Below are 27096 nucleotides of genomic sequence, written 5' to 3' on the forward strand. Positions count from 1 at the left end.
TCTTGTGCTTTATTTGATTTTGGGAGACTAATCATGTCCACACCAAGTTTTAAATCATGATCACAGTTAAAGAATTTCAGATCCTTTAAGTTTTCTTTCCTAAGGAAAACCTACCAATACGGATTATGTTTTGAAGGTGTAAGAAATAAAACTGGAGATATCATCTAGGATGAAGAATAATTCCCAGATATACAATGTTAATATACCATTATTAGAAAATACTACAAAGTTTGACAAGACTTTCTAGTCACCATAATGTAAACCATTCCAGGTTATGTACCTGGGCTATATCATGTTGGCCCCTCATGGAATGCTTGGACTTTGCATTTTTTTTAACATTGTTAAAAGTTAGAACTTTTCTAAAGAGTGTTAAAAGTTAATTTTAACCACCATTCTATTTTTTGCAAGTAAGAATTTGCTGCTGCTTCTGCCAAGGCTATTTCATATAAAATCGTTACACTGTACCCCATTTTCATATTTTTCTGCCTACTTATTGCTGCAGTTCTAATGGTGTTGGCAGAGAACTTTAATCCATATGTTTTCCTTGGCCCAGAAGATAGGCACTTTCACCTTACCGTTCCAAATGTCGAAGAATTTTCTATTCATCTACACTTCATTTCCTGTCCCCTTACAATAGAGTTCATCTGATGAGGCACTAATGACTCGCTTTATTTGGTGTATTTATCATTTAATCATGGTTATGATGCTCGCTTCTTTAGTGTTTAATTTTCCATATTCTATCATTGTAAAGTCCTTAATCCCTGGTGATAATATCCCTCTAGGAGTCTGCCCTTTTTTTTTTCCACAGAAAGGTACAACTTCTAGATTTCTGTCCCACTACTGATAGCGTATGTAAAGCTTTTCTTGAGGTCCTCGTCCCTGATCCTTGTTCATGTAGCTTTTTTGATATATAGTTAGGGTCAGTACCGTGTGTTTCTAGATTTGGGCAGATAAAGGCAAAGACCTACTTTGGCACCAAGTCCTAAATTGTGTTCTCCAGCACAATTTCCCAGAAATTATCTTAAATTAGTGGTTCCTGAGAATAGTCCACTCAAAATTCCAATTGTGAAAAAGAGCTTGGGGGTAGAATTAAAAGGAATAAAACCCCTATTTTAGATTTATGCACATTTTCTATAATTTTGAAAGTGGTCTTAAATCCTTTAGAAACAATGGCGAAGTATAAGAAGTGTTGCTTACAAAAGCCTATGCCTAAATTGTTTGCTTATTAATAACTTTTCTTAGCACACTTGTTCTTCAGTTTACCCTTCCTGAGTTAAGATTCAAATATGTATATGAATCATCTGGTGGTCTGTTATGTTCAACAGAATTACAAGGTATTCATATATTGAGAAAAGATGAGGTTGAGGGGTGACACTATTGAATTCAGCAAAAGCCTTCAAAGGTGACTAGACTAGTCTTCTAATTCAGGAATTCATTTTAACCAGTGATCTGAAATGAATCTGAAATTGTATTTAATAAGCTTTAAATACATTTAATATTTATTGAATTCAATCAGAAGTATACAGTTCTTTGCAATCTTAAGATTAATACAGAAATAAGTGAAAAATCCTATGACATCTGAACCAACTTTTTGAATTTTCAAAACGAATAACAAGTACACAGTTCTTGTTTTTATCAAGTGACTTTGACCAACAAGTGAAGAACACTCCTCTGGTAATTTTCTGTGGGATCCCTGTACTGCATTTGAGGCAATAAAGAACATCAGACTATAGAGCAACAGAAAGACTTAGAGCAGAAGCACCGTTAAAATGATGGCCATCCCGAGTGATGGAAGGAGCATTTTGCTAGAGGATGCTGAAGGATGGGTTTTGGGACCTGGTACAGGAACTGGAGCTGGAGCTGGAGCTGGAATGAGAACATAGTCACAGACATACGGTATCTTTAATACCTGCACCACAGATCTTGAATAAAGAGAACTTTAACACATATGCTTCCTGATATCTAATACAGACTTTTGGGGTCATTTTCACTGGAATTTCTTTGCAATTTTCTTTTGACACTTTTTTTGTGTGTGCAAGGTCAAATTTAATTCTAGCTCATTTCATGTCTGACTGTCTTCCATGTGTACATTCTAAATAGCTATCAATAACCCCTGCACAGGGTAAGAAGAGAATAAAGGCAATAAAGGCATTTTCTTCACATTGCCCTTAACTCATGAAATTGATGGTTTGGGTGTTTGTTTAAATTACACTAAAAAAGGTTGGCTGGGAGTACCGAAATGGGATCTCCATTTGGATTTCATAAACCAAGTAGAATAGCTAATAAACTTTATGCATGCCTTCATCTCATCTATATACTTTAATTATAGACATAATTTTACATATACAGATGGAGAAATGGACGGCAGATATATTCATGCATATTCATGCATTAGTTTGTAATTTTAGAACTGATTTTCGAGGGGGCAAAGTTGCCCCCAATGAGGCTTATCAGAAAGTTCTTCAGGCTGCCTTTATTTAAGTAATCGTAGGTAAAGGTAGACTAAATTTAGTCTTGCAGCCCATTTCCACACTAACTTCAAATGTGACAATACTTGATTATGATAAAGTTAACCTGTTTATAATGCTCAGACCCAGAACCTAAATTTATTTTTCTAAAAGTAATTTTAATAGTTCCAAAAACCAGTTTCTATCCCACATCCACAGTATATCATCACTTATAATTGGATAGTTCATTAAAAGACACTTTCTTAACTCTTAACTTCAAATCCAAATTTATCTGTATAAATGCAATCTATTATGTCTTATAGGAGTATATTGGAATGTCTGTCATCTTTGTGGATGCAGATATATCCTACCTGAATTTTATTTCAGGACAGTAAAGACTTTTTAAAAAATAGTTGTCACAAAATAAGGAATAAAGTTAGTAAGACTTGAGAAACCCGCTGCCTCTCTATACAGTTGGAAAGCAGCCTTGCCAATATGGCCTTAGGATCCCAGGGAAGGGATCCTAAGTGAAGACAAGTGAAGGGAAGACAAGTGAAAAATCATAAAAGAGAACCACAGCATGTCTAGGGACCAACCAGTAGGATAGGGGCACAGGAAGTTGGAACAGGGCTAGAATGAGTCAGGAAAAGTTGAGAAACAATTGAAAAGGATTGTTTTGGAATCAACCCAGTTGTCTTGTCTCCCCTACATACAAGAATTTTGTATGATACTATAAACTCAACACAAGGCAAAATTAATTTCTCACTTCTTTTTTTGTTTTTTGTTTTTGCTTTTTGGGTCACACCCCGTGAGGCACAGGATTAACTTCTGGCTCTGCACTCAGGAATTACTCCCGGCGGTGCTTGGGGGACTATATGGGATGCTGGGAATCAAACCCGGGTTGGTCGCGTGCAAGGCAAATGCCTACCGCTCCAGCCCCGCCTCACTTTTTCTATAGAAGAAACGAACTAATATGTGGCTTTGGTTGATACTCTTTAAAATAGAAACATTTAGAGTTTGCTAGTATACCTGTTAGTCAAAAAAATTGAATCAACTCGTTAAGTTTGGTGTCCCCAAAGAGTCAGAGAGATAAGGTATTATCAGACTCTGGTACGGGTGGAATGGGGCAAGAGTTTCCTTTTTACTCACCTGTGCTCTTTGATTTCCTGTTTATTTTACCATATCAAAGTTTTCATCAAAAGATTACATTTTTTTTGTTTACACAAAGTACTTTTTCTACATATACTCAGATTCCCAAGGCAGAAAGGCCTCATGCTTACTATGTGTCGATATTGTACACTTTTTGTACCCTCAGATCTTTCTACCATCCTACCAGGCAGGCAGGTGTGATTATCCATATCACATAATATAGCAACACTTGGAAAACATATCCTATTTGTTGGAGATTATGGAAATTGGCAGCTTTCTGGCATGCTTATTAGGTAATAAAAAGCATTCTGGAATGTTCACTCCTAAAACAAAAGTTTTCAGTAATTTGCTACAATGAATACATTCTCCGAATTGGAATCAAGTGATAAAAACCTGAAGGTACTATAAAAATAAAATTTTATGAAGTATTCAAATCAAATTATTTCAGAATTCATTCTTAAAATTTTTGCTGTATTTCCTTCCATCCGTTTGCTTATATTCACATACAGAATACTGTAGCATCTGGCTGCTTTAAATGTTATAGCTACACGGTACCAATTCAAGCCAGACTTCGCTTCTCAGTGTTTGTGTGATTACCATTTGGTTACTGTGATCCTCGATGCCGAGATGTCAGCTAAAGCTGACAGTTTTCACATGGAACTGAGGCTTCTACTGAGTATATCTAAAATCTGGAAGAGGCTGAACAAGGTCCCAGCTGCCTTACACTTAGCCATTCTGCCTGCTAACTTAACCTCCCTCCCAACACAGTGAACACAAGGTGAAAGGCATTTTTACTATACTGTCTTCCCCGCTAAATCTGGCAAGCTAGCTGTCAGCAAACATATAAAGAATAATTGCTCCTTGAAGATGTTCTCTTAAGTGCCCCCTCATACTTAGCACAGACAGTAAGAAAGCTGTCCTACCAGATCTTGGAGTGGGTTCATGGTTCTTCACACCTGAAACAGACAAATACTGGTCAGTGTTCAGTGCTAAAGCTCCTTTTTCCCTCTTATCTCCCATCTCCAACCCTTAAAGGAGAAAAGAAATTTAATAACAAAACACCTTTCAGTGGCTGACTGAACAAAACCCAAATCCTAGGCCTGAACTTCAAGAACTCCCATCATTTGGCTGTTGTTTCCTACACCCTTATCTTCTATATGGCAGTCCTGGTACATCAGTTTTTAATGGAACAGTCAAACAGTAGTTTAAGACTGCTTCGTTTAGCTTTCTAGTCACAACTACTAGTTCTGAGCGGATGAGTGGGCAGGCTACTTGATCCTTCATCTTATTGTTTATGAAAAATTGTAAGTTTATAATAAGGTGATACACAATAAAAGTACCAATTAGCATTGTGAGGAACGTAAGGCAGAACACAGAGTGAGTGCGCTGTGCTGACTCCAGCTCCATGTCCTGTTAGAGCCTTCCTTGCAGTGTCAATTTTCCTAAGCTAAGGGAGATAAGTAAAAGACCACTTACCAGGTAAGAGAGTGGACTCCTGGCTTTCCATTTCTAAAAAGATGAGAATAGGAGTTATTTCATGAAGAAAGCAATTAACTGAAATTTTATTTAACCATATATTTGGCTACCTATGGCAGGAAACTCTAAAAGTCGAAAGCCTTAAGATAATATTTAACCACTGGAGCTTCACTGATTTATTTTGAGAACCATGGCCGTTCACCTGGAATCTTTCCAAGTAAGCAAAAAACCATGTTAGTTTGTAAGGGTGGGGCTTTGAGGGGGGTTCCCAAGCAGTACCCAGGGGACCCAAGGGTGACTCCTGATGACGCGGCCCACCTGATAGTTCTGTTCAATGCTTGGGTCTGGTGATGCAGAGCTGGGGGCCACCAGGTCACACCTCAATGTTCAGGAGCCTCCAGGACTATACCTTTGATGATAGTTAACTGGGGGGTGGGGGGTGGAGAGGGATATGCTGGAGGTGTAATTTTTTTCTTTTTGGGTCAACCCAATGATGCTCAGGGATCAAATATCCTACCAGCTGTACTAAAACTCCAGCCCCAAGGCGGTGGGGATGTAATTTTGATCCTCAGATATACAAGGCATGTACCCCTGGCTCCTGAGCTAGCTCCCTACTCAAATTATTTTGGTTTTCAGATTCAGTCCAAAGACTGTATTTTTAAAGATCAAGGTGTTTTATTATATATATATATGCACACATATATATATAATGAGATTATTTTAAAAGCTTCATTTCAGAGCAACTCATTATTTACAGTTTTGGTTTACTTTGTTTCTCTATATATTTTTAAACCAAGTTGATACACTCTCTATATTGTTTTTTTATCCTGTTTTTCACTTGCCACTATATTCTAAACACACTATCATACCTTTACATATTTTTAATGTGGTTTTTAGAGTAAATCTTAAAAGGGATCACAAAATATTTCCTTCATGTTTAGCTTACTCCTTTAGAACAAATATCTAAAAATGCTAGAAATGAGTTCAAGACACAGACTTTGCTTTTGGTGGGGTTCCCTGGGCCTGGCAGATGGCGGCTTCGTATGTTTGAGAATCAAACCCAGGCTTTACACAAGCAGACATCCCCAGATCTCCACAGGCCAGTAATATCTACTACATAATTCCCTTCCAGGAAAACTGCTCCCATGTATATAATACCTGGTATTATATAATTTCACAAGTAACTTATGTTTCTGCTCAAATACCCTTGACCTTTGAATAATATCAAAAACTTGGGGACATTTGGGTAATTTTTTAATAATAACTAAAATCTTTGGAATGAGCTGTACTTTGGAATGTCCAATGTACAATCAATTGAATAAAGCAAATAGCATGTTATCTTGTTGGAGACAAAAATACAAAACAATTCATTAAATTTTTTTAAAATGCCATTTTTTATATGCTTGTCCAATACTCTTAATCACAAGAGCTTCAGGAATCATCACACCTCCCTCTATCCATGTAATAGTCAGCAGGAAGCAACGAATAAAATCGTCTCCAGTACTTGTTCCTCAGGTATGTCTCCCTGCTCTGCTGGGATGAACTAAAAATTGCTAGGTGACAGAGAGACTGCTGTGTCATCATCTGGAAGAACCCCGTCTGAAACTCAGGAGGGTCTCAGGCACAGACCAGGACACCAGCACACACTCTCATCTTCCCACCGTTCCTTACCATGCCACACTGACCTGCCACCATCTCTAGGGGAACTTTTTTTTTTAATGTTTCAAATTTGTCTTTTATTTTTTTTTAATTTTTATTAGTGAGACATCATGAGGTACAGTTGTAGACTTACAAATTTTTGTGCTTGGGTTTCAGTTATACAATGATCAAATACCCATCCCTCCACCAGTGCCCAGAACTTTTAAGGGATGTGAGCACCCAGAACTTTTAAAGTGTCTTACCAGGTTCTTCAAGGGTCTGACTTTTCTCAACTACGGTATAAAACAGGACAAACAAAACGTTAGAACAAAATAACATAGAGTTACTACAGTTATCGCAAACTTTTTCAGGTGATAGATCATTATTAGAACCACTTAACATGTTCAATAATCCAATGAGGTATTTGTTAAGTGTCAGAGTTTAACTACACCATGAACAGGTAGACTGGAACCTTTATCTGGTCCCTTTGTATTAGGGGAAAATGTCATAGGTAGCCGGTCTCCAAGGGATCCCAATGTCTGCCTTGAAAAGTTAGCTGTGAAAGGACAAATACAACATGAAATCTAACAGTAGTAACATGTTGCTGACTGAGTCCTGCAGACTTAAGGCCAGATATCTTTTTTTCTTCTATAATGAAAAACATGCCCAAATGGAACAAAGACATAATAAAGCATTTTTCTTTTTTGGGGACCACACAGCAGTGCTCAGGGGCCACTCTTGGCTCGAGGCTCTAGTGTCACTCCCAGGAGTGCTCAGAGAACCATGTTCTGGGGATCAAACCCAGGGCTCCCACATGCAAGGCATGGGATCAACCCACTGAACTATCTCTCAGCCCCATAATATAGAATTTAAATGCAAAAAGGTGACTGGGTCACATCACCGTAAGTTGGAAACTAAGGAAGGGTGGATTTTTATTTGTGCATATTGGTGCTAATCACCCAGATATTTGAGTTAAATGATACCAAACATCAGGATATTTGAGAGATGCAAATGACTAACTTTTCTACTTTCATCTGTATATTTGGTGTCATACAGGCTAATCTTACAGATCAAAATCAGAGCCATTAGAGAACCCCAGCCCTGGTCAAGAGAGAACTTAGCTCTTCAAGCCTCACTAACTTGATTCCTTGATATGTTTTCATATTGTTTAGCTCTCCAGAAAGACAATACTCTGTTGCAGGGAGGGAAATAGGAAAAAGCTACTACACATCTATGTATGTATGGTTTTAAAAAATGATTTGTGCACACTTACCAGGGCTGAATATATAGATGGTTTGCAAATACTCTAAAATACAAACACGTTTTCATTACATATGATTATGTTCAGACATGCATGTCAGAATCAATCGCTCTTAAAATGTTTATCAAAATAAATATGTATATGATTAAGATATACATATTTGTGCATAAACATCAGGAATAAAATTTTATTATTAAAACTTCATTGTGTAAGAATTCATTCAAAAACTAGCCAGGACAACTAGAAATGGATCCTCTTATCTGTTTTGCTCAGGGCTTACTTCTGGTTCTGTACTCAGGGATCCCTCCTTGCAGTGCTCAGGGGATCATATGTGGTGCTGGAAAATACACCATGTTGGCCACATGCAAGGCAAGTGCCTTAACACTTGTATTATCTTTCTGGCCCCATGGATACTTTTATTTTCATTTGTTTGCTTATTTTTGTTTTGGGGTCACACCTGGCAATACTCAGAGGTAACTTCTACACTGCACTCAGGAATTGTTCCTGGTGGGACTCAGGGGACGATATGAGGTTCTGGGGACCAAACCCAGGTCAGCTGCAGGCAAGGCAAGCACCCTACGCACTATACTATGTCTGCAGCTCCTGGACCTTCATTTTTAAGCTTTGAAATAAGGCAATCTTCAAGAGGATCTACCTAGAGCATACAGAGGCCCATGGCATTTTTCTGCCAACTATGGTTCAAAGCCATCCCACTGGAAAATGCTGTTCCCAAATATTCTTGAGTTTGTTAATCTTCCGCAATCTTTCCCGGAGACCCCTTTAAAGGATTCTCTTTTTCTGTAACATTCTCGTTTTTCCCTTGGAACTGAAGATGGACTACGTTTCCATTCTGTCTCCCCATCTGAGCCACATTCACCGTATTCCTTCATTTGCCCGCCAAATGTTACTTCCTCTGACACCAAACACAGGAATATGAGTCTGGATCTGCGTATATGCATCGTGCAGGAGCAGCCCGTATAAGGGGGCCAGGGTGAGAATGCTATGAGACTTGCACACACAAAACAATGCAGACTGGGAGAGAGCAGAGGGGAGAGTGGCCAAGTGAGCCACAGAGACTGCGGGGCGCTCCCCCTGCAAAGGCTCAGCACAGCTTAGTGCTGAGAAAATGATGACTACAGTACAGAAAACGGTTCTGATCCACAGCTAAGAAATAGCACAAATAAAATGTCCATTTCAGAGACAATACTTTAAAGCACCGCTTACCTGCATTCTCAGCACAATCTGTACTTTTCAGTCCTGAAATAAAAATAAAAGTTTTATCAGACAATCTATCCCAGGAAGGTCATGAAGCTAGTCTGACTATAGGGAATCTCACTTTCTGGCCTCGGATCCACAGTTTAGTGCAATGCAAACTTCAGAGCATGCAGGATTTTGTAATCTGAGTACTGCCACCAAACAGCAGGATAGCCTTTGGGTAAACACTGAATCTTTCTGTATTTCAGTCTCTTAGCCATCTTTATACTGGATAATTGCTTTATGAGCTTCCAAAGAGTCTAGTGTCTGTTTAGCTCACAGAAGTTAAAAAAAATAAACCCAATATGTTCGATTAATACTCTTCTCTAAATACTGAAAGGTCTCAAAATTAAATGTATCCCTTTACTATGAGAATTACTATCCATCAAAAAAAAACCCACTAAGCTCTTCAAATTTTGTAATGAATAAAAATATTTCAAATTTTATAATGCTGGTATGTCCCCAAATATTCATTTGCATATAAGGAAATTCATTATTTTGGGAGACTAGGAACATGGCATCTAGCAGTACTATTTTTGGCAGAGTGTATGGGGGGTGTGTGTGTGTGTGTGTGTGTGTGTGTGTGTGTGTGTAGAGGTTTGGTTTGACCCACACCAAGCAGAGCTTAGGGCTTACTCCTAGTTCTGTGCTCAGGGGTCACTCCTGGCAGTTCTGTGGGGACCACATGCAGTGCAGGGGATCTGGCCAGGGTCAGTACAGACAGGGCAGTCAGTACAGAGATTAAATTTAGTATAATCTCTCTGACTCCTAACCAAATTTTTGGGGGCTCTCCTGAAGGGTTTGAAGTTCAATGCAAGTCCCCAAGGATGTGGTGCTGCAGGGGCCCTGAGGTGTTGCAGTTACCAGGCCACACTGGCAGTGCTCAAGGGACTTCCAGGGCTGAACCCAGGGATGCTTCAGGGATCATGTGTGCCAGGACTGAACTGGGGCTGCTGACTGTAAGGCAATCGTCTTCAACCCTGTGCTATCTCTCCAACCTGTAACATGGCCTCTGGCTGGTGAGGTCCTAGAAAAAGTCATCAGCATTGCAGTGATTACACTGAAACTTGAAGAACATGGCAGAACAGTAAGCGGAGTCAAACAGAAAAGTATCTAGATTAAGTGCTGTCATGTGTCCTGGAGGCTTCCACAGTGACACATGGAGATCTAATGTCCTGGTGCCATCTGCACGCTAAGACTGCCCACTGGTCTAATCTGCAAATTCAGCTCCTGAGAAGATAGGGAGTCCTTAACGGTCCCCTCATTGTGAGAGATGTGCCTTTCTGTAACTCCAAAGCTTCCCACTGTCTGAGCTTAAATCAAGAATGCAATGACTGGGTCCAGTCTCTCTTGCCCCAGGAAATGTTAAAGATCTACTGAGAGTCTGGATGGCAGCTTCAGTTAAAATCCTGCATTTAAACTAGACGAGAAATTTTATTATTTGTCATTTTTAAAGGCCCTCCCGTTGATCGTCGATTTGCTCGAGCGGGCCCAGTAACGTCTCCATTGGAGACTTTGTTGTTACTGTGTCTGGCATATCGAATACTCCCGGTAGCTTGCCGGGCTCTCCGAGAGGGGCGGAGGAATCGAACTCGGGTCGGCCATGTTGGCCGCTTGTAAGGCGAACGCCCTACCCGCTGTGCTATCGCTCCAGTTTTTGTTTTGTTTGGGGGGCAATGTTCAGAGATTATGCCTAGCTATGCACTCAGGAATCACTCCTGGCAAGGCTTGGGGGACCAAATGGGGTGCTGGGGATCGAACCTGTGCCATCGGCAGGCAAGGCAAGTGCCTACCCACTGTACAATCTCTGTACCATCTCTCCGGCCCCAGTAACCTGTCGTTTTTGATAAACTATTCCATAAACTTCAAGCCTGCCTTGTCCACCTCTTTATTTCTTGTCTATATAACTGTAAGGAACTATATATATTTCCAACTTATTTTATAACTGTGATTATAATTTTATAATTATAAATTTTATAAAACTATACAAACAAAATTTAAATATATAAAAATTATAAATTTATAATTATACATTTAATAATTATAAGGAATTATATATATCAAGTTGATTGTTTTGATGACTGACTTGATTGCTAGGTTTGAATAAGTTATGGCAGTGAATAGCTATCTCCTTTTCTATACACATGAAACAAAAGTCCGAACACTCCAAACAGTGCCTGGTTATAATGTGAAGTGCTCGGAGATGACTGTCACTCACTTCCATGTCCATGTCAGATCATACTGCTGACCAAGTCCAGACCAGAGCAAGAAACCTAGCTAGTTTCAGTGATGGTTAAGAAAGACCCAACTAGAACAAATGAGCTCTCAAAGGCTAGGAATGGGATTCATAAACAATTACTCCGAAAGCAAAGAGTGAAGATCGCTACAGTAAAACTCAACAAAAAAGACAAATACAAGTCACTGAGGTTGAGGGCTCTTCCTTTTCCATCAGTGAACCTTGATAGTCCCCACCCTCGTGAAAATACTATGTAAGCATAGCACAAAAACGGAAACTACTCCCCGCGTGGCACTTCGGGGCCACTCATGGTGGTGTCCAGGGGACCACACAATGCTCAGGGATCAAATGCCAGCTTCCAAGATACAAAGCATGGGCTCATGGCTTTGAGTCAGCTCCTAGCCCTCGATGGGTTAATCTTTTATTTGGTTTCATTTCAGTTAGGGGCCACACCTGGAAGTGGTCAGGGACTACTCCCACCTCTGTGCTTGGGGGTTGCTCCTGGCAGTGCTCTGGGGTGCCCGTCACGGCCAGAATCAAACCCAGGCGCCCTGCACGCAAACCATACACTCAGTTCACTGAGCAATTTTTCTAGCCCAGGGGTAATTTTTAAAGAAAAGGAATATATCCTGCTCATACAGCTGATATTCCACCTTCGTGAAGTTGTCTAGGAACGCAATATAGAATATTAAGCTGCAGAAATTTTTCCCTAAAGTGTTTTGTTAATCATAGATCATCCTGCTATCCTTGACTACCATGAACTGCATTATCTATAAAGACACAAATATTCTGTTTATATTTTAAAGTATTTTTATAAATCTCACAGTACAATTTTATTTTTAAAGTCATAGCAAATTTAAGGCGATAATATAGGACAGTGGTAAGCACAGCAAACTTGAGTATTAAGTAAACTTAATACTCTTGTTTCTTCTCCTTTAGAACTACTGCGTCTTTGAATCCAGAGGCATAGTTGCATCCTGTCAAAATGGGACAGATTCTGACACTATTCTACTTGCTCAAGTTTTTAAATCCCAAGAATGATCCTTCAGTTGCCTATTGTGGCCTTCCAGTCCCATTAGTTACCTGTAGATGGCAGCAGAGGACATAAGATTGTAGTTTAAAATTCAATTCAGTTCCACCAAGCACAGAGGCTGTCCCGAGAGTCTCTCCCGACGCAGGCCTGCCTGCTGCCCTGCTCTCACATCTCTGTCTCACTCTGTGCCCACATCCTTTCCCTTACATACGGCCCTCCCTCCCTCCCTCCTTTATTTCCCCTCTCCTCACTCCCTACCTCCCCCTCCTTTCCTCCCCTACTCCCTCCCTCCCTTCCCTACTCCCTCCCGCACTCCCTTACAAGCAGAGCTCTGGGGCTCCACCTGAAGCTTTTTGCGGACAATGAGGTGTAGGGAGGAACCCGGACCACCTTCATGCAAAGCATGTGCTCCAGCCCTCTAAGCCATTTTCCTGACCCCGCAGAGAGCACTTAAAGCACTTTACTCATGAAGGTATGAAGCTTCCTCCCCTATCTTCTCCACAGCCACGACCAGCAAAAAGGAAACTACAAATCTACTAAAAAAACTACTAAACTACAAATCTCCCTTTATTCAGTCTGTCAGTAGAATGCAAGACAGGGAACACACTAGCACTAAGCAGTATCAACTAGACTCTATGAATGCAAGCGGGCTGGGCTTTAGTCCTCAAAAAGACAGCTCAGGTACAAAGAAACAAGATCATACATTGACTAATATGAGATACTGTCTCCTAGTATGTATCTTTGCATCTGGTTCAAGGTTATTTGCATTTCTAAGGTGGAACATCAAAAACTAAGATACTAAATCAAAACAAAATTATACCCCAACTCCCCCTCGGGTGAAAAAGGCACAAAGGTCACAGACTGTTCAAAAGGAAAGAGCAGAGTTGGGCTGGAGTCTTAGTACAGCAAGTAGGGTGCTTGCCTTGCACACAGCCAGCCTGGATTTGATCCCTGGCAACCTACGCAATTCCTTGAGTCTGATCAGGAGTGATCCCTGAGCACAAAGCCAGAAGTAAGACCTGAGCACTTCTGGGTGTGACTCCACTCAATAGCACCGTATAGCACTGTCCTCCCGTTGTTCATCGATTTGCTCGAGCGGGCCCAGTAACGTCTCCATTGTGAGACTTCTTGTTACTTCGTGTTTGGCATATCGAATACGTCACGGGGAGCTTGTGAGGCTTTGCCGTGTGGGTGAGATACTCTCGGTAGCTTGCCGGGCTCTCTGAGAGGGGCGGAGGAATCAAACCTGGGCCGACCAGGTTGCTGCATGCAAGGCAAACGCCCTACCGCTGTGCTATCGCCCCCCACTCAAAAGACAGGAGTGTATGCTTTGCATGTGGGAAGCCCAGGTTTGAATAGGGAATGAGTATCCCTTGAGCACCACCAGATGTGGTCCCCAAATAAAAAAAAATGACAGTTTTTGCTACACTGAGAAGGGGGAAGTGTATTACTATTGAGGCAGAAGGTAAAGGTTACCTGATATTTTTGATTTATTGACTTAACAGTCATTTCCTTTAGTTATGGATGACCTGGTAAATGATACGCAATCAGAAAAGTGTGTGTGTGTGGGGATTCTGGGAAAGCTTTTGCTTTCCTGATTAATCGGGCTGATATGGTTTCTATCCCTGCTATCCCCTCTCCCTTTGAAAAATAGGGATGACTCCCCAGCAGTGCTTGGGCGGCCTGGGTCCACTTCCAGTGACTCCTGGCACCATGGTACAGGCCTGACAGTTTAGTGCTGGGCCCAGTGGTGCTTAGTGGTGTCCCCCTCTTTTGTCTTCAACATGGATTGATGTTTACAGCTGCAAGAGGCATAATGCAACCTCCAATCAATAAACCAACATAAGAATGGTGGTTTCTATATGTCTGTATCCCTGGTATTGCAAAGGTGTGTAAGTCCTGCATTCTGCAACCAAGTGTGCAAGCCCTAGTATACTGCCGCCAAAAGCACGAACACCACAATCAAATGTGTGAGCACTGCAACAGAGAGTGCAACCCTTGCACACTTCAACAAGTGTGATCTCTTACACTGCAGCAGCAGCAACAAATATCTCATAAACTCACATCACCTTACCCCCAGAGAATGCCAAGAATGCCAAATCACTAGATTTTTGAGAGAAAGTGATCAAAATTCCAGGGGGTTAGAAAAACTTGAGAGGGAAGTCAGAGCTTCGGCTCTAAGTCAGTGTTGAGATACAGGGCAGTATAAACTTCAATCAAGTAAGTGTGGGTGGGGGGCAGGGCAGGACTTTGAGGGCTCCGGGATTCCAGCAATCTCCTTCAGAGAGTAGGAGAAGGCCCACAGAGCTTCCCCAAAGATACTAAATTCCAGTTATCTTAACAAGCAGTCTGGCAGGCTGAGCCTTTTGTTATTGTCCCTTGGAAATCAAAGTAAGTCTGAATTCAATGCAAGAGGCCCCAAACTGCAGATAACTATTTCATTAATTTATTTCTAGGGGGCCAGAGTTATAGTACGGTGGGTAGGATGCTTGCCTTGCATGAGGCCAAGCCAGATTTGATCCTCAGCATCCCATATGGTCCCCTGAACACTGCCAGGGGCATCTCTGAGCAAAGAGTACCGCCAGGTGTGGGTCAAAAACAAAATGAAACTATTCATTTCTGGGGCCAGTATAGTTCAGGGAAAGAACACCACCTTACCATGTAAGAGGTCTTGAGTTTGATCCCTAGCGTGATGGGAAGGGGCAGATTATAAATTAGAAGACTGAAGATTTTTAAAAAATTCATTGTTATAGACAAAGAATTCCTGTCATCTGAAAATGCTCTGATACGTAGGACAGGCAGTATGTGGAGCTCTTGACTGGATTTCCAGCTTATTTCCATTTTCAAGTTTTTCTCCCTTATTTGCCAAGGACTTAAACACTACTCATTAATTGGATTGATATATCCTCAGACCAAGGGATGGCATCACTAGACAAAACAACTTCTGCATCGTGAAACTTTTCAAGACGTTCCAAAGGCATGACAATAAACAAACAACAACCTGCCATCCCAAATTAACCTTGGGTAAAAGGGAACTTTCATAGAAAGGTCTCCGAAGGTATAAGATAATTGACCTTTATAGGAACATTTTCCCCCACCAGATCAATTTATTCTATTCCATCCTCCACCCCCATTCAGTAGGAAATGGTCAGATCTGGGTCAGCATTCCATACCTAAAAGGAACAACTGGTAGAATAGGGAATGGAAGAATTAGCATGAAAGAGAAATAGCACAGAGGGAAAAAAAACACCTCACTTTATCCTCACTTTAACAAAAAAGAGATAAAAGCTGGGATATTCCAGCAGGAAACAGCCAGTTTTGACTCAGTTTCCCTACTTGCATAGAATGGAAATAAGAACTGGAATAAGAAAAAGAAATAAGGGAACCAACACTAGCCGCAGAACTCTATTACACACTATTTTACTGGTCTTTACTGCAAAGCCTAAGGCACCATCTTCCTCATTTTGCCCTTCCCCAAAGGTCTCACACTGACTTCAGGTTTGCAGATAAGACAGAGTGCCTCAGAGAGTCAGCCCCTGGAAATTTCATTGTCCACTGCATTTACAGCCCATCCTTTCTAAAAACTCCTCTGTTCATTCTCTATAGAAACCACTTCTGTGATCAAGTAGACAAACGGCTGCTTTGAGGACATGAGACAATTATCTTCCAATCGGCCAGCTTGTTGCCAATAAAGCAACAATGGTTCTTTCTCAATCAATTTAAAAAAAAAAAAAAAGGAAATGTACAAGTAGCAGTTCTTCATCAAAGAGACCGAAGCTCTAAAAATAATTCTAAACAAAGATGCTAGATATGAAACATTAAATGGCAATAAAACTTTCATGGAAAAAGCTAGAAAGTAGGCTTTTCCTTAAGAGGAAAGAGTCAGTGAAATAAAAGTTAAAATTCCAGTAATGATTCAAATAGAAGGAGACAATTAACAGTATTTTGAGAAAGCGATAAAGACATGATAATTACTAGACTCCAACAGAAGATGAAATATAAGACTAATGAGTATACCAGAAAATGAAGGGCAATATTTTCCCTTCATGATTTCCCTTCATTTTCCCTTCAAAGTGAGGGAAAAGAGAAGGGAACAAAAAGCCTATTGAAAGAAAGAATAGCTGACAACTTATCAAACTTAAGAAGAAACCAACCACAAAAATTCAGTGAAGCTGAGAGAACACCCACATTTCTAAGTGAGAAAAATAAAACACACCAAGAAGCATCATTGTTAAATATCAAAAGAAAAGAGATAAAAGACTGCTAGGAAAAAAAGAAGATAAGAGGGCCGATGGTTGGGGTGATAGTACAGCGGGTAGGGCGTTTGTCTTGCACGCAGCCGACCTGGGTTCAATCCCCCACATCCCATATGGTCCCCCAAGCACTTCCAGGAGTAATTCCAGAGTACAGAGCCAGGAGTAACCCCTGAGCATCACTGGGTGTGACCTCCCCGCAAAAGATAAGATACAAAGGTTATTAAGTCTTCTCAGCATGTTTAATGAACATGTTTTTATTTAAAAAGTTAAAAACTATCAGCGATATCATTCCAATATGATAGTTTCTCCCCTGATAAAAAAAAACTTAATTGGGGTTTAACATCACCACGGCTGGACTACAAAAAATGTTGAAATGAGTTCTTGTATACTTGATACTTCAAAAGACAGAATTTTCTGATTAAGAAAAGACCCCTATCAAGGCAATAAAAAGTAAGAGAGAGAGAAACATAAGAATAAAATGAGACAACAATGACAATAAAATGGAAAAAAAAGAAAATAACATAATCAGTTTAGAAAAAGGATGAAAAGTCAGTTGATACACATTAAAGACTATGTTAGGTATAGAAAGATGAATGCAATCCTTATGGTGACCACAAAACAAAAACAGAGAATCTTAGAAAAAATAAGAAAATGAGAGGGTCGATCACCAAGGTCAATCATCCAATTGATAAGGCAGACAAATTCCAGGATCATAAAGCAACCATAAAATATAGGATAGAATGGCAATGATTAAATGCCATGTAGCAATAATCACCCTATACAGAAATGATCTGGACTCAGGCATCAAAGACATAAAAATGCAAGATCCATCTGTAATTGTTACCAAAAATTATCAGACCTAAGGACAAGCTACCGAGAGTATTCCGCCCGCACGGAAGAGCCTGGCAAGCTATCCGTTGTGTATTCGATATGCCAAAACCAGTAACTATGACTGGTCTCATTCACCTGACCCTGAAGACTTCACCGACATGGCAGCACTGAGAAGGATGAGAAAAGAGAGGCCGACAAAATCTCAAGGCCGACCTAGGCTGCCACAACGAAGGAAGACAAAAATGATCGTCTGTACTTTCAATGCACGTACGCTAGCATCAGATGCATCCATCAAGGACCTGATGGTACAAGCACGAATGATGAAGTACGACATCATTGGTCTGACCGAGACAAGAAGGCATGAATGTCACCATGCTGTTTTCGACACTGGAGAAGAATTGTTCCTCGGAACATGCGATAAAAGAGGTGTTGGAGGTGTCGGTGTCCTTGTCAACACAAACTTGGCCAAGAGCATTGATTCATTCGAATGCCTAACAACCCGAATCGGACGTTTACATTTGAATAGATGTGGCTCACTGCCTGCAGTTTCTATCTTCGTTGTCTACGCACCAACATCTCATTATGATGAAAGAGAAATCGAGAACTTCTACATGGAGCTAGAGAAGTTCTATAAAGAAGACCACACCTTCTACAAGATCATTGTGGGTGATTTTAATGCCAAGATAGGACCGAGAAGATCAGCTGAAGAACTTCACATCGGGACCCATGGCCTAGAATGGAATGAACAGGGTGAGAGACTGTCTGAGTTCATCATGTCGACCAAGACCATTCATGGTAACTCACAGTTCCAGAAGGCAGAATCTAAACGATGGACATGGGAGTCTCCCGGTGGACGATTCCACAATGAAATAGACCACATCATATTCAATCGACGGTTTTGCCTGACCGATGTCGCTGTTGTCCCAAAATTTCGAACGGGATCGGACCACCATCTCCTTCGTGCAAAATTCTACTTCACAGAGCGGGGAGAAAGGGCTGCAAAGTTCAAAAAGAGAACTCCCAGAATGACCACCAACTGGGAACTCTTTGGTACTATTGCGGCAACATGGGAAGATGCCATTGTTGACAACATTGACGAGGAATACGATCGACTGGTTCAGCACTTCCATGAATGTGCGAGGAACGCCAAGAGAGAGATAGCCACAAAAAATCGCCTATCTTCGAAAACTCTTGAGCTAATTCGCCAGCGTGGTTTGGCGCATGCCTCAGGCAACCGCAAGCTAACATCCGAGCTCGCAAAGCAGTGCAGAGATGCGATCAAGGAAGACCTCAAAGAGAGAAGAGCAGAAGTACTGGTAGATGCGGCAGAAGCCGGGAAAAGTATTCGTAATGCCCGCCTGTCCTTCGCCAACTATAAGACCAAGATGACTGCCCTCCGACGTCCTGATGGATCCATCACATCCTCCAGAACGGCAATGGAGAAGATTATCCATGACTTCTACTCAAATCTCTTCGATAGCCATGTCCACTTGCCGACATACCAAATTCCACAGGATGGATATGTCGTTCCCAACGTTCTCCCTTCCAAAATCCGACACGCCATTTCGTTGGTAAAGAAACAAACAGCACCCGACCCAGACAAGGTCAGACCTGAACACCTGAAGAACCTGCCGTCAGTACTCATCAATACACTGGCTCGGCTCTTCACTCGCTACCTGTCTGAATGCAAGGTTCCGTCCCAATGGAAAACCAGCAGGACCGTACTACTGTTCAAGAAGAGAGACATTCATGACATTGGCAACTATCGCCCGATCTGCCTATTGTCTGTCATCTACAAGTTGTTCACTCGAGTCATCCTAAATAGGATTGGCAGAACACTAGATGAAGGACAACCATGCGAGCAAGCAGGGTTCCGCAAAGGATTCAGCACCATCGACCATATCCACACGATAACCAAGCTCATTGAGGTTTCTCGGGAGTTCAAGATGCCGCTCTGTTTAAAGTTCATCGATTTAAAGAAGGCCTTTGATTCTGTTGAGACGGAAGCGGTCATTGAAGCCCTAGCCAATCAGGGCATTCAAGCCCTATACATCAGGATCCTCCGTGAGCTGTATTGCGGATTCACTACCAGGATCTCACCATTCTACAAAGAAGTGATCGTTGATGTCAAGAGAGGGGTGCGGCAGGATGATACCATTTCACCGAAACTCTTCAGTGCCACCCTCGAGAACATCATGCGACGACTAGAATAGGAAGGAATGGGAGTGAAGATAGATGGTCGGCAACTACACCACCTCCGCTTTGCTGATGACATTGTTTTAATAACACCAAACATCAGCCAAGCGGCACAAATGCTGGCCGACTTTGACCGTGAGTGTGGAAAGGTAGGACTACAGCTGAATCTTACGAAGACAATGTTTATGAGAAACAGCCTCGTTCCTGACGCCCCATTCGCTCTCAACGGAACGACCATCTCCAAATGCAACAGCTATGTGTACCTAGGTCGAGAGGTCAACATGACAAATGACCTGGCACCCGAGCTGCGCAGGAGGAAGAGAGCGGCTTGGAACGCCTTCAAGAACGTCGAAGAAATAGCTAAGAGGACGAAGAACCTCCGGCTCCGGGCACATCTCTTTGATTCCACTGTTCTTCCTGCATTAACATATGCCTCAGAGACCTGGGCCCTACGCAAACAAGATGAAAACGCTATTCAGGTCTCCCAAAGAAGAATAGAAAGAGCTTTGCTTGGAATACCACGTTTCACTCAAATGAGAGAAAAAATCCGGAGTTCCGACATCCGTCGACGATCAAGAATCAGGGACGCTGTCTCATTTGCCAAGGTGTCAAAAATCAGGTGGGCTGGTCATGTAATGAGATTTAAAGACAACTGCTGGACTAGAGCTGTTATCGACTGGATTCCATGGGATGTCAAAAGACTGTGTGGCCGCCCACCTACCAGATGGTCAGACTTCTTCGTCAAGATCATGAACGATCGGTTTGAGGCCCTTCAGGTTCCCGGAGCGAACAGATGCCATTGGGCTACACTGGCACGCGACAGGGACAGATGGAGACGTTACTGGCGCCCGCTCGAGCAAATCAACGACTAACGGGAAGTTAAGTGATTAAGTGAAGGACAAGCAAGCATTGGGGCCAAAGCAATAGTATAGTGCGTAGGGCATTTGCCTTACATGTGGTTGACCCAGGCTTGATTGATCCCCAGAACCCTATATGGTCCCCAAGCACAACCAGGAGTGATCCTTGAGTACAGAGTCAGGAGTAAGCCCTGAGCACTGACAGGTGTGGCCCAAAAGAAAGACAGACAAGCATAGACTCATGGTGAGAGGTTGAAGGAATTTCAAGCCATTATTCTCCCATCTGATAAAATACTGTCAGCCATAAAAGGTTGAGAAGACAAAGGCAGACACTGTAGAATGATCAGGGAGCAAGGCAACAGGAAGGGCTGGCCATGGTGCGGGAGACCCTGAGCACTACTGGGCTGGCCCTAGGAAACAGCCAAAAGTGTTTACAAAACAAAACAGCCCACAGCATTGTCTCCCCAGGCCCTGTCATGGAACTGCCAGTAAAACTGGCTGAGAATCTCTGGGAGGGCCCCCATACCCCTTGCAAGATAAATCTAAAAATACCGTAAAAGAATCACTCACTTGACCAAGTGGGATTCATCCCAGGGATGAAGCAAGAAGGATCCAATATATGCAAATAAATTAATGTAATACACCACAAAAGGAATTATAATAATTACATAATTCTGAAAATAAATGTCAAAAGGTATTTGACAAGAGGGTAGAAGAAATAGTATAGTGGTTTGGGTACTTTCCCTGCATGCAGCTGACCAGGGTTCAAACTCCAGCATCACATATGGTATCCTGAGCACCTTTCTAAGCACTTCTCCCTGAGCACAGAGACAGGAGTAAGTCCTAAGCACAGCCAGTTGTGGCCCAAACACACACACACATACACACACACACACACACAAGCACACAGAGTATTCAGTAAGTAGTAGCTAGAAACTGGGGAATAAATTTTGTAAAATGAATCCAAATTAGGTAGTAAAACCAAATTGAAAAAAATGAAGCTATTACTATTTAGAGATATATGGTAATTTATATAAAAATTAACACCAACCAACTACTAGAAATACCAAAGTTAATATAATAAAGGCAGATTATAAATACTTATATAGAACTATGTTGCATTATTTAACACTATGTAAAAACTGCTACAGCACAACATGGATTTAAGATTTAGCTGTCAGACTTAAAACTAAAACACAGGCAATACTCTCTGGACACTGAATGCAGTCTTTGAGGACTTAACTGGAAATTAAAAAACTAAAATAAATACAACAAACCAAAATATTTTTCTCCAGTGAATGAAACCATTACACAATCAAAAAGGAATACTAGCAACTGAGGGAAGAGATCTACACGTTATATACCACAAAAAGGTTACTATTCAACATATATAAAAAACTTATACATATTATAAAAAACAGACAATTTTTTAAATTAGCATAATATTATGGGCAGGAGTGACAGCATGGTGGGTAGGGCATTTGTCTTCCAGGTGGCAGACCTGGATTTGATCCCAGTGTCCCCTATGGTCCCCTGAGTCAGCCAGGAGTGATCCCTAAGTGCAGAGCCAGGAACAAGCCATGGCCCCAACCAATCAAATAAATGAACAAATAAAAAGAAAATGAACATGCTATCTAGGCAGACTCTTCTCCAAAGAAGGCATACACATGTCTGAGAGGCAAGGACAGTATTTTCAACTCCACTTATTCTTAGAGACACTTATCAAAACAACAAAGAGACAACGCCTCAGACCATGAAATTCTCTATATCAAAATGACTGAAAACACACTGGCGAGGAAGCAGAAAAAATGCACTTTTGGTTTAGTGTTCATGCGAATGTAAATTGGTGCAGCCTCTAAATATAAACAGATATTACTAAAAAACTAAAAATAGAAATGACTCAGCAATATCACTCCTAAGGTAATCCCAAGGAATAAGTAAACACTAATTTGTAAAGATATGTGCACTTCTATATTCAGAGAGGCATTATTCACAATAAAATAACATCAAAAAGATCAAAACAACCTAAGTGGCCATCCATGAATAACTGAATAAAGAAGTTGTAGTTTATATATTCAACGGACTACTATCAGCAATGAAAATCGATGAAATCATGTCTTTTGCAGTAACATGAATGTAACCAGAGATGATTTGCTAAGCAAAATAAGACAGAAAGTAAAAGACCTGATGGTTTCCCCTCACATGTGAAACAGAAATAACCAAGACAAACAAACTTCACAAATCCCAACAAAAATACTCCTGGATTACCAGACGGGAGAAGATGGTGGGGGTGGTGGAGAAGAGGGGAGGTGCGGAATGATGGATGAGATCAATCTGATGACCACAATTTCATTATACCCCAGAGAAGTACACTGTATTACAATATAATGGTAAATCAACAACATTTTAATTTTAAGAATTAAATGGATGCCACTAAGGAGTAGAAATTAAGGTTAGAAGAATGTGGGGTAGGGTAGGGGAAAGTAGCAACCTATTTTCCCCCTAAGTCACTAATTAGAGTTTTGGACTAAGTTCTTTTTCCGTCTACTGGTTAGCAATTAATTTGGTCTCTCTCCACTACTAGATACTAGTACAATTAGGGATGGTTCGCCAAAAATTCTTCCAGCTAAAAATTCTTATCCAACCACTGCCAAATGACACTGTAGGGAAAAACTATTGCTGGTTGAAAATCACTGCCTTATAATATTACTTTTTTAACTTGAAATAATACTGAAAATATATTTCATATTTTTAAATAAATTATCATAATTTAAATAAAATTAAATTATAAAAACATTAAATCATTTGAAGAGAGCTTGACTGGATATCACCAAGGTCATTTCTCCTTCCAAATATCTCTACTGCTCTCTGTCCTTTTTTTTTTCTGCTTTTTGGGTCACACTTGGAGATGCACAGGGGTTACTCCTGGCTCTGCACTCAGGAATTACTCCTGGCGGTGCTCAGTGGACCATATGGGATGCTGGGAATCGAACCCGGGTCAGCCGTGTGCAAGGCAAACGCCCTACCCACTGTGCTATTTCTCCAGCCCCTCTCTCTGTCCTTTTTGACCCCTCCCCAAGCCCATTCCACTCCATCTGCCCAGACTAGCTCAGACAGAAGGATGATACTTACCACCCAGAAATGCACACTCATAATGGCTGCAGGTCTTGTTGGTGCTATGAAGAATAAGGTTATTGCCAGTTCCATCCTGTGACACATGAAAAACCTCATTCGGAGATATTAAGAAATTTTTTTCACCTTCTCCAAGAAATTTTTTAACATCGATGCCAAAGCACGTGTAGATGGTTAACAAAGTGTCTTGGTCATTAGTGACTTCTGGTTTGGTTGACTGCACCATGGTGACGTGGTTAAATCTGGCTTGGTCTAGTCCTCCAAATGTAAAGGAAATCTGGCTTGTGTTATACACCACATTTTTGTAACTTTCCTTACAAGGTCTTCTCAGCAACTGCAGGGCTTTTGTCAAATAAAAATGAAAAGCTTTGAACTGGAAGTCATAGATATAATCTTTTCGAGATTTTCCAGCCATCTTCATAGCTTCATTAAACTGATAATAAAAGTCACTCTGCTTTTGAGCTTCAGAAATATAAGCCATCAGGGCGATTCCGTGGTTATCCTTGAAAGTCACAGGAAAAAACCTCTGTGTCTTGCGGACTTCCCATTTGGTCTTGGCATTTTCCCACACATCCTTCAAGAGCTGCTGGTTGTTTTTTTCCTCCTCCAGCAGCTGGGGAATAAATTTGTTTTCCATCCTGTCAGCACATTTCAGGTATTGATCATCAAAAACATTCTCAGCCATGTCTAGTACTTCAGATTTTACCTTCAAAGAAAAAAGGAAAGATTTCAACACAGAAAATAAGAGACCGGAAGCAAAAAAAAAAAAAAAACTTAAAAAAAAAAACAACTTTAATTAAAAAATCCCAACAACCTAACTTGAAAGGGAGTTTGTCAAGGTGACAGATTGGGGTTGGAGAGTGGGAACCTAGGAACTCTGGTGAAGGGAAGGAGACACTGGTGGTGGGATTGATGCTGGAACATGGTATGTCAAAACCCAACTATGAATAACTAAATCATGAGGCTTTAATAACTTTTAAATGTTTATAAAATAAAACATTCCAAAGAGAAAATTTTCAGTGCCTATTATTTCTCTCATATTATTTTCCCCTATCCTCTTATGCCCTGCCAAGAATCTCTTGCTTATAGTCAACTCTGGGTATGTTTTTTGTCTGTTTTTGGTTTTTTGCCCACACCTGGCTGTACTCAGGGCTTACTTCCGGTAAGTACATAGTACCCTATGTACTATGTAAGTACTATGTAAGTACTATGTACTATGTAAGTACCCTATGTACTATGTAAGTACTATCTAAGTACCCTCTTCTCCTTTTAGGATATCCCCTCCTTTGTGCAGGCACCTTCAGAACAAGCAATGATACAGGTCTAAAACTCAGAACACTCCAAGAAATAGTCTGTTTCTTTCTCTAGAACGACAAGCTCAAGAATACTATTAACTTGTGATTGCTAATAATTATCCTTTCAAGTTCCACAGAGAATCCTGAATGAAAATAAAGTCAGCAAAGAGAGGCATGCAAGGTTGAGAGGTGGAGATAGAAGTTAGACTCGCCTAACATTAATTTAAGTTCCTGGGTCTAGCTGAACCTGAAGACCGTGTTTTAATCATTAGAATCAATAAATTTTATTTACTTGATCTACTGAGTTATGTTTATGCCATATATAACTTAAAAGACCTAAAGGATTTCTAAATGATAACACTTAAATTATAGTATAAAATAACCCTAACTTGAAGCTACACATATCTAATTGAATTCAAATTTAATATCTAGTAAAGGTAAAGGTAAAGGCCCTCCCATTGATCGTCGATTTGCTCGAGCGGGCCCAGTAACGTCTCCATTGGAGACTTTGTTGTTACTGTGTCTGGCATATCGAATACTCTCGGTAGCTTGCCGGGCTCTCCGAGAGGGGCGGAGGAATCGAACTTGGGTCGGCCATGTTGGCCGCTTGTAAGGCGAACACCCTACCGCTGTGCTATCGCTCCAGCCCAATATCTAGTAACAGATATGAAATAGATAGACAGACAGACAGACAGACAGTAATTGATTTCCCCTATGTGGCAACCATTTATGGTACACTTTATTTTCAGCCTCATTTCAAGGAAGCTAAGAGAGAGTATTTATTCGGTACTGGGACTTGAAATCAGGCAATTGGTCTCCCACATTTGTTTTCTTAAAATGTTCTGTTGCAATGATGAAGATAACTCTACATAAGTAGCTCTTTTAAAACAGTTAAATTCGGGGCCAGAGCAGTAGTACAGTGGGTAGGGCATTTGTCTTACAACCCATTCGCCTTACATGTGGCCAACACAGGTTCGATCCCATATGGTCCCCCACAGAGCCAGGAGTAACCCCTGAGCATTTCTGGGTGTGACCCAAGAAGCAAAAAATATATAAATCAACAGTTAAATTCTGGGCTGGAGAAAGAGTATGCAGATAGAGTGCTTGTTGTACACAGCCAACCTAGGTTCCTTCCCTGGCATCCCTATGGTCCCCCAGTACCATCAGAAGTTACCCCTGAGCACTGCCAGATATGGCCCCCAAACAAGCAAAAACAGTTAAATTCTGTCTTTATAATAATCCCTATGAAAGTCTGGGAAAATGCTCATAAGTTTTGCAAATGAAGGAATTATGTTAGTGTCAGAACCTTGCTTTGCTAACCAGTCGCACATTATTCTGCCCAGGAACTCGCTGAGACACTCATGCTCCAGGTTTGTAGGTTGGATTCTTAAAGCAGACATTCTTAAAGCAGCATTAGGAGACTGGATCACTTCCATTTCCTCACATTTCCTCCATACTTCCGTCTGCAGCACAGAATGTACCAGAGTGCATCCTGGGCACTGATGCCTGATTTAACTTCAAGACTTCACAGAGTATAAACCTGATTCCCTAGAACTACCTCCCACATTCCTCACACCATCTAAGATGGATCCAATTTGTCCTTTTCTTCCCCCCTTTCCCTCTAACCAGTCTTCAACATGTCTAATTTTAGATATAAAGTCTTTCTGGTTCCAGGCCACAGATGATTGTGTGTCTGGTACAATGAGTGCTCTGAGCAGTGACAAATCTCATAAATGCCACCACCATTCAGAAATAACTAAATGGATATTGGGAGACAGCTACAAAAAGGAATGAAGATGCTGATAAGTATTTCTCCTCTGATTTATCAACTAAAACAAAAACCTATACTGATAAAATCCAGCTACCAATCAGTTATTATCAAAAAAACGTAGAAATGTTCTAAAGATTACAAAAATAAACAGTTTAAATAAACTCTGGCTTGTTCATAGAACAAACACATTAAAACTATGTTGCCAAACACTATTAAACACACTAGTCAAAAACTACAATGAGCCACTACTGGAACATGATAAAG

General features: G+C 40.9%; 1 protein-coding gene across 3 annotated transcripts in view; it reads right to left on the reverse strand.

The window, feature by feature from the left end:
• Positions 1-1447: 1447 nt before the first annotated feature.
• Positions 1448-27096, reverse strand: part of ART3 (ADP-ribosyltransferase 3 (inactive)) — a 48282-nt gene continuing 22633 nt past the window's right edge. For 2 of the 3 annotated variants that reach the window (XM_056111252.1, XM_056111251.1), the window contains exons 3-9: positions 23767-24472; positions 9196-9228; positions 7984-8016; positions 6974-7003; positions 5073-5105; positions 4520-4552; positions 1448-1866 (exon numbers count right to left, since the gene is read on the reverse strand). In XM_056111252.1, the coding sequence (XP_055967227.1) occupies positions 1748-1866; positions 4520-4552; positions 5073-5105; positions 6974-7003; positions 7984-8016; positions 9196-9228; positions 23767-24472 (987 nt within the window). In that variant the 3' untranslated portion in view covers positions 1448-1747. The remainder of the gene's footprint in view (positions 1867-4519; positions 4553-5072; positions 5106-6973; positions 7004-7983; positions 8017-9195; positions 9229-23766; positions 24473-27096) is intronic. The other variant, XM_056111253.1, reaches the window with a different exon arrangement.

Source organism: Sorex fumeus, unplaced genomic scaffold (assembly GCF_029834395.1).
Source record: "Sorex fumeus unplaced genomic scaffold, SorFum_2.1 ptg000013l, whole genome shotgun sequence".
NCBI classification, from domain to species: Eukaryota; Metazoa; Chordata; class Mammalia; order Eulipotyphla; family Soricidae; genus Sorex; species Sorex fumeus.